Source organism: Balaenoptera physalus, assembly GCF_965194825.1.
Source record: "Balaenoptera physalus genome assembly, chromosome: 1".
Lineage (NCBI taxonomy): Eukaryota > Metazoa > Chordata > Mammalia > Artiodactyla > Balaenopteridae > Balaenoptera > Balaenoptera physalus.
Genome location: NC_138882.1, coordinates 6129327 through 6149620, shown reverse-complemented (window position 1 = coordinate 6149620; position 20294 = coordinate 6129327). Strand labels below are relative to the sequence as shown.

The 20294-nt window shown below is 37.8% G+C and overlaps 1 protein-coding gene across 9 annotated transcripts in view; it reads left to right on the top strand.

Annotated features, from left to right (window-relative positions):
- The window catches only part of CRB1 (crumbs cell polarity complex component 1), a 276695-nt gene that overhangs the window by 123407 nt on the left and 132994 nt on the right, over positions 1–20294 (top strand). For all 9 annotated transcript variants that reach the window (XM_082425367.1, XM_082425364.1, XM_082425373.1 and 6 more), the window contains one exon: positions 15025–15606. In XM_082425367.1, the coding sequence (XP_082281493.1) occupies positions 15025–15606 (582 nt within the window). The remainder of the gene's footprint in view (positions 1–15024; positions 15607–20294) is intronic.

The following is a 20294-nucleotide window of genomic DNA, read 5'->3' as shown; positions in this document are numbered from 1 at the left end:
TTCATAAATAAGTGTGATGTTGTCTTAACAATGATAAGTTCTGTGTCTGCTCGGGCCAGGAGATCAACAAGAATGCAAAGATCTGGGAACGACTCATGGGAACGTAGGCTTCTAAGGATGTGCACGATTTGAATGGACATCGTAATTAATAGACTCTCAGAAAGTACCTTGACACCTCTTTATTCATGCCTACTGCTATAATCATGTCATAAAAGAAGATAATTTAAATACTAGAGGACTAATGGCTTACTCATAATTATAACCAAAAGTAATTTTTCTAGACATTAGTTCCCTGTACAAAATGATGAGAAAACTGTTGAGATCTGCATTGTCCCACATAGTAGCCACTAGTCACGTGTGGCTCTGAGCACTTAAACTGTGGCTAGCTAGGGCTGAGGTGCACTGTCAGTGTAAAATGCACATAGTATTTCAAAGACTTAGTATGAAAAAAGATGTAAATATCTGATTAATTTTTAACCCTAATTACATATTGGAATGATACCGTTTTAGTTATGTTTGGTTAAATAAAATATATTATTTTTTAAAATTTAATTAATTAATTAATTTATTTATTTATTTATTTTTGACTGTGTTGGGTCTTCGTTGCTGCTCAGAGCGAGGGCTACACTTTGTTGCGGTGCTAGGGCTTCTTCTTGTGGTGGCTTCTCTTGTTGCGGAGCATGGGCTCTAGGCGTGCGGGCTTCAGTAGCTGTGGCACGTGGGCTCAGTAGTTGTGGCGCACGGGCTTAGTTGCTCCGTGGCATGTGGGATCTTCCCAAACCAGGGATCAAACCCTTGTCCCCTGCATTGGCAGGTGGATTCTTAACCACTGTGCCACCAGGGAAGTCCCTAAAATACATATTATTAAAGTTAATTTACCTGCTTACTTTTACTTCTTAATTTAATTATAATTTTTTTTAGCGTCTTTATTGGAGCGTAATTGCTTTACAGTGTTGTGTTAGTTACTGCTGTATAACAAAGTAAATCAGCTATATGCATACATATATCCCCATATCCCCTCCCTCTTGCCTCCCTCCCACCCTCCTTATCTCACCCCTCTAGGTGGTCGCAAAGCACCGAGCTGATCTCCCTGTGCCATGCAGCTGCTTCCCACTAGCTATTTTACATTTAGTAGTTGTATATATGTCAATGCTACTCTCTCACTTCGTCCCAGCTTACCCTTCCCCCTCGCCATGTCCTTAATTCCATTCTCTACGTCTGTGTCTTTAAATTATACTTTTCACTTGAAGACTTAACATTACATATGTGGCTCACATTGTACGTCTGTTGGACAAGGTAGAGATGCTTGCTATTTAAATTGCAGTCTCTGGACCCTCAACATCAGCACCCCTGGGGGATTATTAGAAATGCTGACTTTCAGGCCTCACCCTGAAAGAACTGGTGAGTCAGAATATCGGCAGTGTTCATGAGATCCTCGTGGTTCATATGAATGAAAAACTGTGAGAAGTGCTTATCTAGATACTTCTTAGGTACTTCCTTTTAATGATTCTATATTCATTTTTTGGATTTTTTCAAATAAATGTTTTAAAGTCTTCTTGGCATCCTAATCTACCACATATTAGCTGCATAACTTTGGGGAATTTATTTAACATCCCTGAATCTCAGTTCCTTACTTATAAACTGGCTCTAATACCTCCAACCTCATATTTTTTCTATAAGAATTAAATGTGACATTTATCCCCAGAAACCAATAAATTGGAGGCATTTTTGTAATATCAATAATAAAATTAAACATTAGATTATTCTAATTTTTTCATTCTTATATCGTCCATACTATTTTGGTGTACAGTGGAACAAGCTAAAATTTGAAGGGCTGTTTTCACTTACTTTACCAATTTTCTTTATTTTTTTTCTTTAACCATAGTTATGTATAATATAATTATTTAAAAATCTGATAAAAATCTAATGGAAGATATTTAAACTTTCAGGTGCCTTTTTAGAACAAAAGTGCCATGTAGCTAAATTATTCTGCATGATGGTTTTATAATTAATATTGAAATTATGTCTGTTGATCATTGATCGGTTAAATAAATGGTGGCTTTATGGAGTGGGGAAAAAAAACTTTATTTTTCTCTTCATTTAGAACATTTTTAGCTTTTCTGTGGGAATTTCAATTCGCTAGAGGCAAAGGAGCTAGTAAAATGTAAGTATTCCATTAAATAAAAGGGGTTATTTAAAAGCCTGTCCTTATTAAAATGTACATGGATTATAATAAGGTCAGAGTTTCTAGGCCTGATTAGCTTTAAATGAATTTAATGTCAAAGGAACATATTAGACCCTCATTAAAACTTTCAGTGATTGACATTTAGTAAAAATGACCTTCACAGTTTGCATTATTTAGTCATGTTCTAAGGATGACACAGGGCAGGGCACCTTCTCTGGGGTTAGTGTGTGTGTGATTACAGCCACAGGCAGGATGTACTTGGTCCATCACCCTGACCCTATTGACAGAGACCTGATCCCATCCAGACCTGTGATCAGGCATATTCTGTGTAGATGAGGACCCAGAGGCTTCTATTCTCATGGGGAAGATTTGAGAGCAAAAGAAAGCTTTGGAGAAGCAGGCCCCTGATTTCATCTGTGACAATGTTAATGATCAGAAATTGTACATAAAAGCACCTAGCAAGACGGCAACCATACGCAGGGGATTTAAAATACCTTTGTGGAAAAATTTCTTGGTGAGTCTATGGACACTCTATAGAGGAGGTGAGATGCAGGTGACACCAGTGAGCTTTGGCACAATCTTCTCAACTGGAGCAGCAAAGTGGTGCTTCAGAGTTTGCATGTGAGTTAACTGTGCTAAATTTGCAGTTGGCCATGCTGGGCTCCTACATGAACCACGAGGACAGATTCTCAAGAATGTGTGATGACAGTAAATTTGTACTTCCCAGAACTCAAAAACTATTAACTCTTTCCAATATCATATAGTCTCATTTTCCTTGGGTTCATTCTTTTATTAAACATGCATTTATTTACCAAGCACCCACTATGTCAAGGTACTGTGCTTGTCAGTAGAAGGGGACCAAGGCAACTATGCTTTGGACTCTGCATTGAAAGGGAAGACAAATAATACTGATAAATCCTTACTGATTATACATTTTTATAAAGAACTTTATGTATGTTATACTTTTTATCCCTCATGATAATAACAATAATAACTATAATACAAATTGGGTGACAACGCTCTCTCTGTTACAAGCACTGCTGGGAATTTTATTTACGTTAAATAATTTAATCTCCACAGTAAAATTATGGGGTAGGCATCGCTTTTATAGAAATGAGAACTAAGGCACAGAGGTGTTAATTATCTCAATAAAACTCACGGTGTCTGTAAGTGGCAGAGTCAGGATTTAAACCCAGGCTCCAAAGTCCATGCTCTGAAGCACCGTGCATATGGCTACATAGTATCTCCCTTAGAAATGAGGAAACAGGCTCCATGACACTGATTCTGCTAAGACCACAGGTATGGGTAATAGCAGAACTAAAATTTAAACCTCTGTCTGTCTTACCACAAAATTATACTCATGCCATTACATTAAATTGGCCTTAATTTAGAACTTAAAACCATGTCTATAGAAATAGCTACGTATGAGAGAGTGAATGCCTAGTTTTTTAGAGGCCACAGGAATGCAGAGGAAAGGAATGGTCTTAAAGGGCCCATCTACTTCTTTAACTGTCCCGTGTGAGCCTATCATTCTGTGCATTAAAGTAAGTGATTTACCCGATGATTTGCTCTGCTTGATTTTCAAAAGAGGTGAGAATAGGAGCTTCACAGCGAGGCTTAAATGATAATTCAGGTTTTCTTGCTCATTCATCCATTATTCAACAAATTTCTATTGATTACCTACCACGTGCAAGCTATTTGACTATTTCCCAAATAAAGATCTGCCCCTCCTGCCACATTCATCCTCCCCGGGCCAGTCCCGACCCTGGAGTTATATTTCAGTCTCTGCAGAATGCCAGGCTCAAGAAAATTCAACCAGACACTATCCTAAGTTGAAATTCTTCAATCTGGAAATTTCTCCTCTATCTCCAGTAGCGTTGTTTGTAACTTCTATTTCATTCTAAAGGCAACTCATCATGGATAATTTGAAACCTGAACGTCCCAAATATTTGCTGTTTGAAATCCAAACTATGATTGAAATTGTTAGGTGGTTCACCAAAATGACAAGGGCCATCCGATTTACCAAATTTCTGAAGGAAGAGACAATAAATCTTGAATAAAAATTTTTTTCTTTGACAGCTGAATTAAGTCCTCTTTACTAAGGCAATGGCTATTCCAATTATAGAAATCAGTAGTGGCTTTTGAGATGTGGTTTAATGAAATATAGAAATCTATATTAACTTCTAAAATATCAAGGATGTAAACAAAATATCTATATAAAGACAGTAGACTTTGTTGTTTCTTAATAAAAACAAAAGTACAAATAAAATAAAAACAACTCACTAGCAAATGTTTACTTATTCTTCTATAGGAAAAGATCTTTTATATGAAAGAATATCAGAAACGATTCAGTAGATGTTGCTGGGAATATCAAATTTATGGTCACAATTCCTCAATTCATCTTCCATTTTTACTTAGGTAAAATTAGGTTAAATGTATATTAAGAATATAATTAACATTAAAAAAAAAACCAAACCTGTGCCATAGTATGTTAACAAAAATTACTTTATCCTGCAGTGGGCATGTCCTGCTCCCGTCCCAGGCAGCAGCTTTCCCCAGTCCCTGCCCATGTCTCAGTAGTTTGAGGAAACAACACAGTAAAATACCTGCCCCAGAGCAATGAGCTCAGAACACTTTATTTGTAATAGTGGGAGTACAGGTGAGTGTTTGATCTACTTAAATGTGAGGCGTATTTAAAACTGCTAATTTAACCCAGGTATGCGCAATAACAATAGTTCCACCTACAGCCCTTCCTTCTTCTGCTAACAGATTTGATTCTTAGAGTTAATATCAATAAAAATGAGGACTAGAGAGTGATATGGGGAGAATTTGATTAATAAATCCTAGGAAAAGACTAATAAGAGTTGTATAAGAGGGCATTTAAATTAAAACAAAAAACAAAAAAAACAAGGGTCAGTAGTTAGCCCTACAAATACATACACGTGTACATGTACACATGCAAAGTGTATACATATATACACTTTATACAGCAAGGGACATCTTTAAGGTAAGGATCATGGCTTTGACTATTAATATCTACAGAATATTCACTGAGCATTTGCTGGGCATGAATAGGCACTAGGAACACAAGGATATAGCAGATCCTCTGAACAGTAAAACCCTTATCACAACTCTCACTTCACGTGGTATTTCTCTGAGCCCCAGACTTAAATGGTACTCAACATAGAGTGAGATGGTAAGATACTCTTGGGTGAGAGCAGATTTTTTTCCTACGTCTAAACTGCGTTTACCTCGGTTTGATCCTTAGCAACTCCAGGTACTTTACGGGAAAAGTGTCTGGTGTGTGTTGAATGAGCCCATCGGTAGGCTCTCCGTGTAAGCGTATACTTAGGTCTGTGTTTTGTTTCCTAAAATAAAATTGCTGCAGTGACAATGTGTTAGTAAATGGCACTTTTTTTGTTATTATTGTTATTGCTATATTTTGTATTAATCCAGTAACTTCTCTATTAGGAACCCCAGACGATCTCTAAGCATCTTATAACAATAAGACCTAACATTTATTGAGCTGCCAAGCATTTAAATCTAGTGACTTAATCATCACAAAACCCCTAAGAAGTGGGTTCTACTGTTCTCTCCTTCTTTGAGGCTGTGCGTGGCAGAGCCAGGATTGATAGGGCATGTTTCACTTCACAGACTTTGCTCCTCTTCCGGCACCCTCTCTCCCTCTCTGGCAAGTCTCCTATGGTTGGCCAGTCCAGACGTTGCCAAAAATATTGGTAATAAAAAGAAAGTTGATAAAATTTTCAGATTCTTGACTGATGATTATTAAATCTGAGAATTACCTGTCTATTTCATAGATAAGTACATTAAAACCATCAAGGACAAAGGAATGAGTACTCTTTATAGATAGTAATCTCGGAGATATTAAAATGCTTTTCCCTAAAATCACCTTGCAGTGTTTCATTGCTCTGAATAAATATATTCTACCTTATAACTAAGCTAAATTACCAAAATGGCAATTTCCAAGTAAATCGAATTATTAGAAAATACACACACACATAAATACTAAAGTTTGAGTACTCATCGTCTTTAAAACTGGTCAAGTTACTTTTTCCTTCTCAGCAAATACATATATATATTTGTATATGTATTTGTATGTAATGTATATATAATGTATATTTATATTAAAATATATGCATATGTTTTTAGCACTAGCAATACTAAGATAGCAAATACAAAAGAATTACAACAACTCTATAAAATATTTTATTTTGTCCTGAACAGAGAGTTCAAATTGCTCTTCAACCCCTAAGGGCTCCCTGCAGGCATCTCCAGAAAGTGTGGGAGGCTGAGTGACTGGACTGCAAGGTCTCCTCCCCTTCTTCAGCCTGAGCTGGTCCACATTCCAGTTTTGTGTGTTGGGATTACTCATGGCATTTTCCTTGGAGGAGTTCTGCTGTAATTAAGAAAAACGAAAAAGCCTGAAATCCATTATTCTAGAACTTCTTATAATATCCAGTAGATGGCAGACTTTACTACAAGAAAATAGTTTGGCATACTCTATAAATTGGTCTGAGAATATCAGTTACACTTCACACCCAGTAAAGTTTTTACCCTGTGTCTAAGGCTCATAGGAAAGCTGGAAACAAAATTCTCTTCCTATATAAGGTTTTTGTGTGTATGTCCATTTAAGTCTTGTTCTTAAGGTATTATCATTATAAGAATTATTTTGTTGTTCACTGAGCATACACACAGTGTACATGGTATAATATAATAGTATATATGATAGATTCTTTTTCAACTTAGGTGCACAAAACTGGAATAATCATAACCCTTACTTCATGACACTCCCATCATTGGTCTGTGCATATTCTGCTTTTATTTCCTTAGTTGGCTATTTAATTAGTTGTTTTTAATAAGACAGTAAATTGCAGTTCCTTTTTATATTTGAAAAATATTATTTTCTTTTTGATAGGCAATTGTCTTTGCTTGTTTAGTAGCTGAAGCATCAGTTAATAATGCCTAGGTCACAGACCGCATTTCCAAGAGGGCCTGTCAGCATCTCACCTAGGGACACACCCATAAACCCAGACAGCAAATGGTGCCAATAACAACATCACCCCCAGAGAAGACCCAGTAAAAGGATGTGCTTGGTGGATCGTCTTGTCCAGTACCAGCACTGAAAACATAATTCAAAGTGCACATGTAAGCAAAGCGATGGGTGTGTGTGCATGTGTGTGTGTGTGTGCGACTATATTATAAATCTACCTATTTTGCTTTGAAGGATATTTTATATTACATTTATTCAGTAATACTTTAAAAGTTACTGAGAGTTATAAGGAAACAATAGTACAGTTCTTACCACCCGCATTCCTGCTTCTCATTCCCAGCCTGCGCTCCCCAGAAGCAACTACTTGAAACTCTTCCTGCTCTTTCTTACAGTTCTTCTTTATATATTTTTAAATAATAGGCTAGGCTTTATTTTTCACTTTTAGCTACTGGCATAATCTCTTGGAATTCTACTATGATAAAAGTGGATTGAACCTTCCTGCAGGTCTCAAACACACACACACACACACACACACACAGTCACTCCCCCAGCTCTACTTGATATCATTACATTATTACCATTATTGTTATTATAAAGAATTCTCTTCAGTTACATGGTATATTATGACTTCATTTCCTTTCTTGTACAACATTCAGTTTTCCTAGAATTAATACTGGTAAGAGGTTTTTTTCAATTGTTTTGTTTAATTTTCTAACATGTGGTACTCTGTGCATTTTTCTTCCTGGAATCCTTCCTGGAGCTCCACTTTTTCTGCTCTCAGGGCTGGTTAATCTCTAAGCCAACAGCACACCTGCCATCTGGGAGCTATTTTCAGTAACATTTTTTGCTCCTTTCCTTTGTTAGATCCCTTGTACCCTAGATTCCATTCTCTGTCTTGGCTTACACCCTCATTTCCATGGCCCATATATCTTCAAGAAGCTCCCTGAAAAGTGAAAATTTGAATCCCTGAAAATGTTTCTCTTCTCCCTTCTAATGTGATTGATAGTTTAGCTGGGCGTAGAATTCTAATTTAGAAGTTATTTCCTTTCAAGATTTTTAAGGCATTGTTCTAATGTCCTCTAGTTTCCAGTGTTTCTGTTGATCAATCAAATGCTATTCCGATTTCTGCTACTTTGTGAATGAACTGTTTCCTGTCCCACCTCAGGGAAATGATGTGCCTTGCTGTGGATTTATTTTTCATTCGTTTTCTAGGGCATGTCATAGAAACTTTAAATCTGTAAACTCACTTGTTTTTAATGATAGGAACATTCTTTATATTCTGTCATAACTTTAAGTTTCTTCCCCCTCCTCTCCTTGTCCCCCTCACCTCCTCCCTGTTTTCTTTGGTGTCTCATTTCGAAATTCCTCCTTGACTGATCTTCTAGTTCCCTGTTTTTTCTACCTCCTATTTCCAATCTCTTGGTAATTCTTTTGTGGGGGTGAGGTGGGGGAGATTTTTCTCAGCATTAACTTTCAATCACTCAACTGAATTTTTAAATTTCTGCTACTTGTATTTTTAATCTCAAAGATCTCTTGTTTTCTAGAAGTTTATCTTTATAACCCTTCTACTTGTTTCATTGCTGCTATATCTTTTCTTGACTCTTTAAAAATAATAATTCTCAAATTTACATAAGTTCTGGTCCTCTCCCTACACTGTCTTTGCCTCTTCCAAGTTACTTTTTTAAAAAAAAAATATGTTTTGGTCTTTGTGTTTGATCTTAGTTAGAGGCTTTCCTCAAATGTCTGGAAATCTCATACAGTCTGTTCATATATAATAAGGAAGTACTATTGTTTCTTAAGTTGATTAGTGAATACAAAAATGTTCATTTATCATTATTTTTTAGAGTATAATTTAAAGTATAATTAAAGGATAACTATGCCCTATATACTTATGTACATTTCATATATAGCTCTTATTAAAGAGCTATTTGAAAGCTCTTTCTTTATGTTCTAGGGTCTGCCAGCTTATTAGGATTTATTCTAGAGTGATCAGGCTGGGTCATTTCAATGCATGACATCCCATATCAGTATCTGAAAGTATTTTCACTCAGGCTGGCCAAGAGAAATAACTCTGTTTCCTGCTTGGAGTGTAAACCTGGTTTCTGGCATTTTTAGAAATGAATTGGAAATGAGGTTGGGAAGTGCCTCACAGTTCGGTATAGACATCCACTTAATTCCCTCCTCAGACCAGACCCAGCCACTCCTGCATCACCAGTGTCTCTGAATCTGCCTTCATGGGAGAAACGGACTTGCAGTTTCCTAGTGTGAGAGATGGAATATGAGCATCTAACTGCTTTCAATGAGTTATCCAGACAACCTTCCTTTTTTCAGCCCCACTTGCACGATCATTTCAGAAGTACCTGGAACGCCTAATTCCTGAACCTGTCTGGGGCTCTGTGGCGTAAACTGGCCTGGTTCTGGGATTCTCCCACAGCTGGCCTGGTGTCTGCTCTCTCTGGCTTCCTAAGGCTAGTACTGCTCGCCCACTTCCAGGGTGTATGTGTATGTGTATTTCTGGCTGTCTACCTCCTCAGCCTCTGTCCTGGCTCTTGCAAGTTTATGATGACTTATTCCTTTCTGTATTATTTTAGGATTTGGGGGGGGGGTCTGATTTATTGAGGTATAATTTACATACAATAAAACTCAACACTTTTAAGTGGCAAATGCATACGATCAGTAACTACCAGCACAATCACCATACGGAATGTTTCCATGAAAATTCCTGTATGCCCCTTTGCATTAAGTCCCTTCAACCACTTCCATTCCCTGGTGACCACTGAACTGCTTCCAGTGTTATAATTGTGCCTTCTCTGGAATGACATAAAAATGGAATCATCAGCAGGTCTGGCTTTTTCACTTCGCATAATACTTCAGAGATTCCTTCATGTTATTCTGTGGATCCGTAATTTGTTTCTTTATATTCCTCTGTTGTAGTCCAACATATGATATATTAGAATTTATTTACCAGTTGATGAACATTTGGGTTTTTTCCAGTGTTGGACATTATGAATAAGGTTGTTAAGAATTTTGCAAGCAATTTTTTGTATGGGCATTATGTTTTCATTTCTCTTGGGGGAAATACCTAGGTGTGGGATTGCTGGGTTACATGGTAAATGTATGTTTAAATTTATAAGACACTTCAAAACTGTTTTCCAAAGTGGCTACACCATTTTGAATTTCCCCCGGCAATGTATGTAACTGATATAGCAATATTAATATTGATAAAAGTAGTCTTTTAAGGTATGATGCATTATTAAGGACAAAAAAGAATATTTTATGAATATACTGGGGTCAAACCAGCAGGATTATGTAACCATTCGGAATGTCTATGAACATAAGAACATTGCTTCAGAATATAAAAGTGAAAATTGTCAGAACTAAAAAGAGAAATAGAAAATTTATAATCACTCTGGGAGATTTTAATGCATCATTCTCAACAGAGAGAAAAAGTAGAAAAAAATGAGTACTGCTATAGAAACTCTAAATAACACAATTAACAAACTTGATCTAATTGATTCTTGTAGATTTTCCATGGGGCAAAGAAGAACTCACAATGGAAATTAGAAAACATTCTGAATATAATGAAAAGAAATTGTAAGAAACACAGTAAAGCTGTGTTTTTAGAGAAAAAAATTTTAGTCTTAACTTAATAAATTAGAAAAAATCTGAAAAAGTAAACAGCAAGTTAAATCCAAAGAAAGAAAAATTAAGAAAATAAGGCAAAAGCAGAAATGTATAGGGCAGAAAAGATAGTATAAACAAACTCTACAAAGTCAAAGTCCATTATTTGAAAGACTAATACAATTATTAATACATAGACAAGAAAGATCAGTTATAATAAAGAGGGCATGAAGGAGAGTTCCATTTTCTCCACATTCCCAACACTTGGTATTGTCAATCTTTGTCATTTAGCCGTTCAAATGGGTGTGTAGTCATACTGTTTTAAATTTCTGTTTCCCCAATGATGTTGAGCATTTTTCATTGTGCTTATTTGCCATTCCTTTAGGTCTTCCACGGGGTTTGGAAGGCAGCAGATGTAACAGTTATGTGAATATCACCATGGTTAAGTAGGAAACTCTACCCAAATTATCCTAACTTCTAAAATAATGCAGTAAAAAGAAATGGACTTTGGAATCAGACAAACCAGAGGTTCAAATCCCACCTCTCTATGACACTGTGCAAATAACTTATTCCTTATAAAACTTAGTTTTACGTCTGTAAAATGTTTACACAAATGTTGTTAGAAATTTATTTTTAAAATTGCACTGTAAGGGCCTTGGATATAAATGCTAATTTCTTTGCTGTGTATTTTTCCACACAAATGCTTCAATTCATGGCTTAAATGAAGATTCTTGATTTTTGAAGGAAGGAAAAAACCATCACCATTACCACTAACAAATGAAACAAAACAGAACAAAATCAAAAACATAATTTCATAATAGGCCCTTGACGGTGGGAGTTAAGAGAGCAGACTTGTAATATTTGATTGTCTTTTTTCAGTTTGGACACAAGAACTTTAAGTACTCCCAAATGTTTGAACTATTAAATATCTCTTCATTTTTCCTCCCTATTCTCTGCCCTACACCCTCATACTTTTCATACTATTGGCAGAGAATGCCAGTACCTCTCATGTTTTTTTTTCTTTCTTCTGAAAATGATACCCTTCCTTCACTTGCATTCATTTAAAAAGACATCTCAAGTACCTTTTCTTCAGTGAGGTTTTCCCTGGTACATTTGCCCTGGGCCCTGTGATCGCACAGCACTCTTCCTTCCATGTTTCTGTGGTGACATTTCTCCCCTTTCTTCCAATAAGTATGTACTGAGCACCTACAATGTAACAGGTAATGTTATAGACCCAGGAAATACCAGAAACAAGGTCTTCCCCTTTCCTCCATGGAGCTAAGATTGTAATGAGGAAAACAGAAAACAAACATATACACAAAGAAATAAGAACATTTCATATGTGTTAGAAAGCAAAACAATAAAGGTTTAGAAAAGGAGTTCATAGAAAGCTTTTCTCAGGAAGTGACATTGTAGCTAAGACACGAACAACTAGAAGCCAGTCATACATTTGAAGATGTGATTGGAAAACCAGTACCTGAAAAAAAAAAAACTATAGTAAAAGGATGAAAGGATGATTAGTTGAGTTTTTCCATAGGGACTAGAAAAGGTTTGCTCTCAGGTCAACCCTCCTGATAACATATAAGCATATGTTAACCTTCTGTGCTCAGGCACTGGAGGAAAACTGTCAGCTGCCAGGAAGACTCCACGGAAGATAATTGTGAAAATCTTCTCACTCTTGTGTGATGAACCAGTCAATCATTATGTTCTCCATCTTCTCATCACCCAGTTGGTGGCCAGACCACATTAAAAAGAACAACTTCTCTAAACTCAAAATGGATTAAAGACCTAAATGTAAGGCCAGACACTATAAAACTCTTAGAGGAAAACATAGGCAGAACACTCTATGACATAAATCACAGCAAGATTCTTTTTGACCCACCTCCTAGAGAAATGGAAATAAAAACAAAAATAAACAAATGGGACCTAGTGAAACTTAAAAGCTTTTGCACAGCAAAGGAAAACATAAATAAGATGAAAAGACAACCCTCAGAATGGGAGAAAATATTTGCAAATGAAGCAACTGACAACAGATTAATCTCCAAAATTTACAAGCAGCTCATGCAGCTCAATATCAAAAAAACAAACAACCCAATCCAACAATGGGCAGAAGACCTAAATAGACATTTCTCCAAAGAAGATATATAGATTGCCAACAAACACATGAAAGGATGCTCAACATCACTAATCATTAGAGAAATGCAAATCAAAACTACAGTGAGGTATCACCTCACACCAGTCAGAATGGCCATCATCAAAAAATCTACAAACAATAAATTCTGGAAAGGGTGTGGAGAAAAGGGAACCCTCTTGCACTGTTGGTGGGAATGTAAATTGATACAGCCACTATGGAGAACAGTATGGAGGTTCCTTAAAAAACTAAAAATAGAACTACCATATGACCCAGCAATCCCACTACTGGGCATATACCCTGAGAAAACCATAATTCAAAAAGAGTCATGTACTACAGTGTTCATTGCAGCACTATTTACAATAGCCAGGACATGGAAGCAACCTAAGTGTCCATTGACAGGTGAATGGATAAAGAAGATGTGGCACATTTATACAAAAGAATATTACTCAGACATAAAAAGAAACGAAATTGAGTTATTTGTAGTGAGGTGGATGGACCTAGAGTCTATCATACAGAGTGAAGTAAGTCAGAAAGAGAAAAACAAATACTGTATGCTAATATATATATGTGGAATCTAAAAAAAAGGTTCTGAAGAACCTAGGGGCAGGACAGGAATGAAGATGCAGATGTAGAGAATGGACTTGAGGACACGGGGATGGGGAAGGGTAAGCTGGGACGAAGTAAGAGTGGCATGGACATATATACACTACCAAATGTAAAACAGATAGCTAGTGGGAAGCAGCTGCATAGAACAGGGAGATCAGCTCAGTGCTTTGTGACCACCTAGAGGGGTGGGATAGGGAGGGTGGGAGGGAGATGCAAGAGGGAGGGGATATGGGGATATATGTGTACATATAGCTGATTCACTTTGTTATACAGCAGAATCTAACACACCATTGTAAAGCAATTATACTCCAATAAAGATGTTAAAAAAAAAAATCTTCTCTTTCTGCAGGAAGAGAGGAAAGAAATTTATCATTATACATATTTACCAAAGTTTACATGCTATTTTCTTCTGAAAGTAGTTGATTTATGTCTCATAAGAGCAAACTATACATTTTGTAATTTTTAAAATTATAAGCCTATACTCTTACCCACTATTTCATTAGTGAGTAATATTGTGAGACAGGAAGTAAAAATAAGAGAATGATGTATTAGATAAATCCACATGCAAAAGACAGTGTTTTGTGAGCTGATGCAATTGAGTTGCCAAATCATAAAGATTCTCTGTGATCATAATGTGTGTAGATTCAGGGAAACTTTGTACACATGCAGATAGCCAATGAATTTGGAAAAGAATCATAGAATTTTTGCTTTCTTGCAGGTTATCATTCCAATTAGAATTTTTAAAATGTATCCCTAGAACAGAGACGCTTTCAGAAAATTGAAAGTTCATAAACTTTACAGCATCTGCTTCCTTGCAGTGGGACTTAATCTGTCATCTGTAAGATGTACACAATATTGTGTTGCTGTGAGGATTATAAATAATATCTGTGAAACACCTGACATGCTTGGTACAGAGAGTAGACCTTCCACAAATAGTTGGTATTTTCTTTTATTTTTATATTTTTACTTTTCTATGCTTTTCTTTTTAGAGCATAAATGGTGATTGTGATAAACAGTCATAAGCCAAAGTATAGTATTCATTCAAATATTAGTTTCAGTTCGTATATTCAGAGACAATTTTGTATCTCATCTCCCAGTATACCCCCAAAATTCTCCATGAGAGAATGTGAATTTCAAAATTTGGGATTTATGGGACAATTTAACAATTCACCCCATTGCTCAACAGCACTTATACCTGAGAAAGGAAAATGCAGGAGAAGCAAAGAATCTGAAACCAGCCATTTTTGTTTCTTATTAGCAGCTCTATGAAAAAAAATGACAAATCATCATTAATGACAAAAGTCATTATTAGACATCATTTGACAAATTCATCACCAGAATGCAGTCATTTATGTATTTCATTGAGTTTCTTTGAGATGCATGAAGAGCAGAAAGAAGGAACTTCTTTAATTTATTGTCCACCATTTATTTGTAAGCTTCATCCTGATATTTTTTATTTCCTTGTAGATTCCTTTTGCAATAAAAATGACACCAAGTGCCTCTCAACTTCTTGCCAAAACGATTCTACATGCAAGGATTTTTCCAAAGATGGCAGTTGCCATTGTTCAGGCACGGCCATTAATTTGGACAAAGACTGTGACCATGAGAAAGACCCTTGCTTCTCCAGTCCCTGTCCAGGAAATGCCACTTGTGTGAGCGCCCCAGGAGAGAGGAGGGTTCTGTGCAGATGTCCTCCTGGGTACAGTGGGACCACCTGTGACACGGCCATTGCTCCCTGCAGCACCAACTCCTGCCAACACGGAGGCTTTTGCCATCAGGACCCTGTGCACCCTGTGTGCATCTGCCCTGCTGGATATGCCGGAAGATTCTGTGAGCTGGACCACGATGAGTGTGCGTCCAGCCCCTGCCACAACGGTGCTGTGTGCCGGGATGGAATCAATGGCTACTCCTGCTTCTGTGTCCCAGGCTATCAAGGCAGGCACTGCGACTTGGAAGTGGACGAGTGTGTGTCAGAGCCCTGCAAGAACGAGGCCACGTGCCTCAACGAGATAGGACGGTACACTTGCATCTGTCCCCACGATTACTCCGGTAAGTGTGATTCCACTCGAATCCCAGATGATGTAATTAGCATTCTCTTTAATGTGACAGAAGCAGAAGTGACCTATTATGTCCCATCCAACTGCTTATGAAAATGGCCTTGACAGGAACTCATCAACAGATAGAAAGCTTCCTAAACTACTAAAAATCCACTGAGCCTAAGCATTTGTGTACTGTCACTGTCGTTGTTTTAAATGGAGTCCTACATTGTTTAAAACATAGATTCAGCCTAGAATTAGTGGGCTCTGCAGGACCTAGCCTTCCGGGTCAGGGCAGTACAGGCTCCCCGGCAGAGCAGATGCCCTTCGTCCTAGCTAACCTAACATGTGCCCTCTCCTGCCACCGCAGCCTGGTGGGGGCAGGCCACAGGATGGATATGGGTAGATGGGTTTCTAGTGTCGAAGTGTGATAAACATACCAAGGATAGCAAGGCTGATGGAGCATGGTGGATAAGTCATGAGTTTACTCATAAAGAAGTCACTTCTTGTTGAATCTCTTGGAAATAGCAAGTAATAGTCCCTCATACCTATTCACAAAGTTTCTGCTGATGTTGATTTAGTAATAGAGTAACAAGCAGCTCATTCATTCCAAGGCTACGTGCTGTTCATTATCCTCACGCTCAGTCTCCATTCCTCCCCCCTCCCGCCATTCTCCTGAGTCAGCTGCCCATTTAGGTCAGTTTTTCATGCCAACCCTCTTCCTTACACCGTTTTACTCTGTGGATTTTCCATCTACTGTAACGGGTCTTTGCTTTCTCACGTTCGTTCTAACGTCTGCTCACCACTTTCCCGGGCTTCCTAACTACTAGCTCTGTGACATCATTCTCCTGGCATGCCTCTTTTTCCCTTAGTTCGTGCCACTTTTGTAGCCTCCTGGGGTATTTGGCTTTCAACTTGACTTTTCCCAACCCTTTGACACTTACTTCTTGGTCTTGTCATTCTTTTTCCAAGTATGCTAAGCAATATAATTATTTAAAAAATATTCCCCTTCAAAATTTGTACCAGAACCCTCCAGGATCATTTTGCTAATATTACAGATTCTAGAAATGTCTATTTTACAAAGTAGACATATCCCTAGTGGCTCTGATATAAAATTTGCTCCCTCTCCCTTGACCTTCACCTGCAGCTAATCTTCAAATTCTGTTGTTTTGACATCCAGGAGGTCTCTGAAATTGAGCTCATCCACTCTGTTACCAGTGCCTTGCCTCATGCCGTCAGATCTCTTGTGTGAAGCACAGTACATTCTCCAGAATGTACTCTTATCTTCCCCAACTGGTTCTGAACAATGCCTCCAAAATAATCCTTCTAAAATAGACCTGGCTGTGTTGTTCCCTTCTGAAGGGCCTTGAGAGCTCCCCACTACATAGAGACCAATTTTAATGTCTCACTAAAAACCCTCCATAATTTGTCCCTTACTTATTGGTCATATCTCCACCCACCATTCCACCAAAGAATTCTATTTCCTCGAGGCATCTTCACTCTTTATTCTAGTGGCTTCCATCCTTCTGGAAGGCCCTTCCTCGATTCACAATATCTAATCTGTGAAGTTCTTCTTTACTTTCAATCCTCAGTTCACCACCCAGCTCAAGAAGTATTTCTGACTTACTAGTAGCTATGTAGTAATTACGATTATTTATTACTTCCATAGTAGTTTGCACCTCTATTAAAGAACTTCCTGTATTCTGTCCTCTTCTTCAGATATCTGTGTTTTTGTCTCCTCCCACTAAAGTGTTAGTTTTGAAAGAAGTCATTTCTTATATTTGTTCTTTAATTCATCAATACTTTGGGGGTATTTATTAAGTTAGTGAATTAAAAAGAGTAGTACTCAGCACAGTGAATAATGGTGGCTTAATAAACTGTTAGTGAATTGTTCTAATTAATTCTTCCTTATCTTTCTGGGCACCCTTCCTAGTAATGAAACTGATGTATAATAAATAGATATTAAACTAGATTTTACTTTCTCTTTTACTTTATGCATACTTTACGGTGGTAGAATGCTTGTGTCAAGTGGAAAATTATTTTGTTGAGTGCCTTTGAATTACCAATACTATGCTAAAAGTTATGGGGCATACTAAAGGAGCTTATAAAACAGTACTTCTACATGAAAAAAACCCTTGTTCATATGCCATACTATCATATCCATTCTTTTAATTGAGTTATAGCAATTGATTTCAATTATTAAGTTTTTAAAGTATTTTTTTATTGAGGTGCCGTTGATTAGTAACATTATATGTTTCATACAAACAGTATATTTCTGCTTTTGTATACACTGCCGTGTGCTCACCACCAAAATCAATTTTATTAATTTTTGAATAAAAATGAGAAGTAAATTTTTGTAGGGCTGGTTTGGGATTGCTTCTGTTTATAAAGGTCACATTGAAAAACCACTATAGCTTATTAAGATAATATCTTTGGTTTCCTGCTCCTAATACAATATCCTGAATGGTGACTAAAAGGAATAGATGTGAGATCAAGTGTTTCAGCCATTTTAACTACAGTTTTCTGAAACAGTCTTATAATTGCAGAAACACAGCTTGAAAAACTATGTTTTACAGTCTACGTGTTTTTACATTTACATTTTAATTTAATTGGATTGTAATGAATCTTTTAAGTGGTTTAAATTTAGGCATAAAAAATGTCAAAGGTGTGTCCCAAATGTGAAATGTAGTAAAACTCCATCATAAGGCATTTCACTGTGCAGTAAATTAATGTATCCTGTGGCTGCATCGTATCCCTGCTGGGCCTAATAAGAATCAATGCCTTTTCCTCGCTAAAGCACGCAAAGTCCACAGTGAGGACACTTCCCTTGCCCAGACCCTGATATAAAAGTGTTGTTCCCTATTTAAATATACTCTCCTTTTGTTTTCCAAGAAATCAGCTACATTTTATTATTTCAGCTTTTCAAGGGACATACTTACAACTTACCTGCAAACAGCATTTCGGTGAACGACTCAGAAGGCAGTAAGAACCAGGTCTATTATTAGCTGGGTAAGCTTGTTCAGATAGGTGTGATTTAGGCTTGATCACCAGTCTCCTCCCACAGTGAGGTAGCCCGCGTCTGGGATCTCCTCCGTGGTTCTCAGGTCTGACTGCACAGGAGCAACTCCCCACGGAGCTCTGAGCCAGAGGTGCTCGTTTCTGCCTCCCGAGAACCACATTTAGCTGATGGTTCTAGCCAGGCTGGGAGCCAGAAATTAAGTTTATGTGAACCTAATTGGAAAATTTTCTTGCACGGTCCCAACCTTTAGACCCTCAAGGAAGCTTGTTTTTTTGGCGCTGTCCTGTGGTTGCCAGTGTTCATGGCAGCCCAGGCCAATTAATGAGAAACCCAAAGAAGGTCTATAGAATCAGGGAAAAAGCTGGAGCTGAAAAGGACAGAAGGAAGCCCTCGGCCCTCAGCACCGGTTCGCAGACGCTCCGGCTCGCCCCGGCCCTCCTGACGCATCCCGGAAACTATATCACAGGCCCGAGCTGTCGCGGGCTATGTCCAAATTTAGAGTGATCATAAAGAACCCGGCTTACAGGAAAAAGCCCGCGTTCCTCTGAGCAGCACAGCCAGAAAACGCAATAAATTTTCAAAGACAGGGAGGCAGGAGAGGAAAGAGTGGTAGCACTTGGAGAGAGGGTTCACCCTGCGGGGCTCCTCTGCTCTGCGCCCTCCTCCCGGGTGATTCATGAGCTACAGCAGCGGGCTCCGAGAGGCGCTCAAGGTGCTGGCGGGAATCTGCGCTGCATAAGCAAAAACTCCGTTTCAGCTGAAAGCGAACAGTGGACAACTTTTTTTAAATGAAAAGAATATTAGCTTTGAGCATGTGACTGCTTTTAGTTCAAGGGCTTGCAATGGATCATTCTGTAATTGAAGTCTTCGTTAGAATTAGCCCGATTGACTAATGAACATTTTTCACGTTAAAATGCCTGCAGCATGAGAAAAATAGAGCTACAGGAGGGCAGGGGGAAGGCTAGTTGGATGCACGGTGAAGCAAAACAGTATAGGAAAATATCTTAGTTCCTCAACTGTAAAACAGATCTTTGGTATAAAAATAATCTTTTGGGAAATAAGAGAAAACACTATATTAAATGTACTTATCGACTGTAAGATCCACCTCTATTTCAGAAACAAAAATATATGAAGAAATTCACTTTATATTCAAGAAAATGTCTTAGTATACGGAGACCAGTTAGCACATGGAGACTAGTTAGAAAGCCATTGCAAGACCAGGTGTAAGACATGAGGACCAGGCCTGGAAGAGGGGTATAGGCATGTAAGGGAAGAGTAGGTGTACCATCCCTAGGAAGAAGACTCGCTGACATTTATCAAAGCCGGAATATTTCCAAACTTATTTTACCAACAAAAAACTTGAAATCCCTAATACGGAAATGAGAATGCATTAAAAGTTCAATTGCCATTTCCAGCTTAATGAATTTATAATCTCTACCAGTGGTTCTCCAACTTTAGCATGCAACAGACTCACTATTAAAGTACGGTTTCCGATTCAATAGCTCTGAGGTGGGGTCCAAGAACTGCATGTATAGCAAGTTCCCAGGCGGTGCTGCTAGTTTGGGGACCACACTTTGAGAACCACCGATGTAGACAATTACATGGATTCTCATGTGGCATCCTTGATTCTTATTTCACAAACTTTATGAGACGAGGAAAAAGTCAACACAAAGTAGTTATAT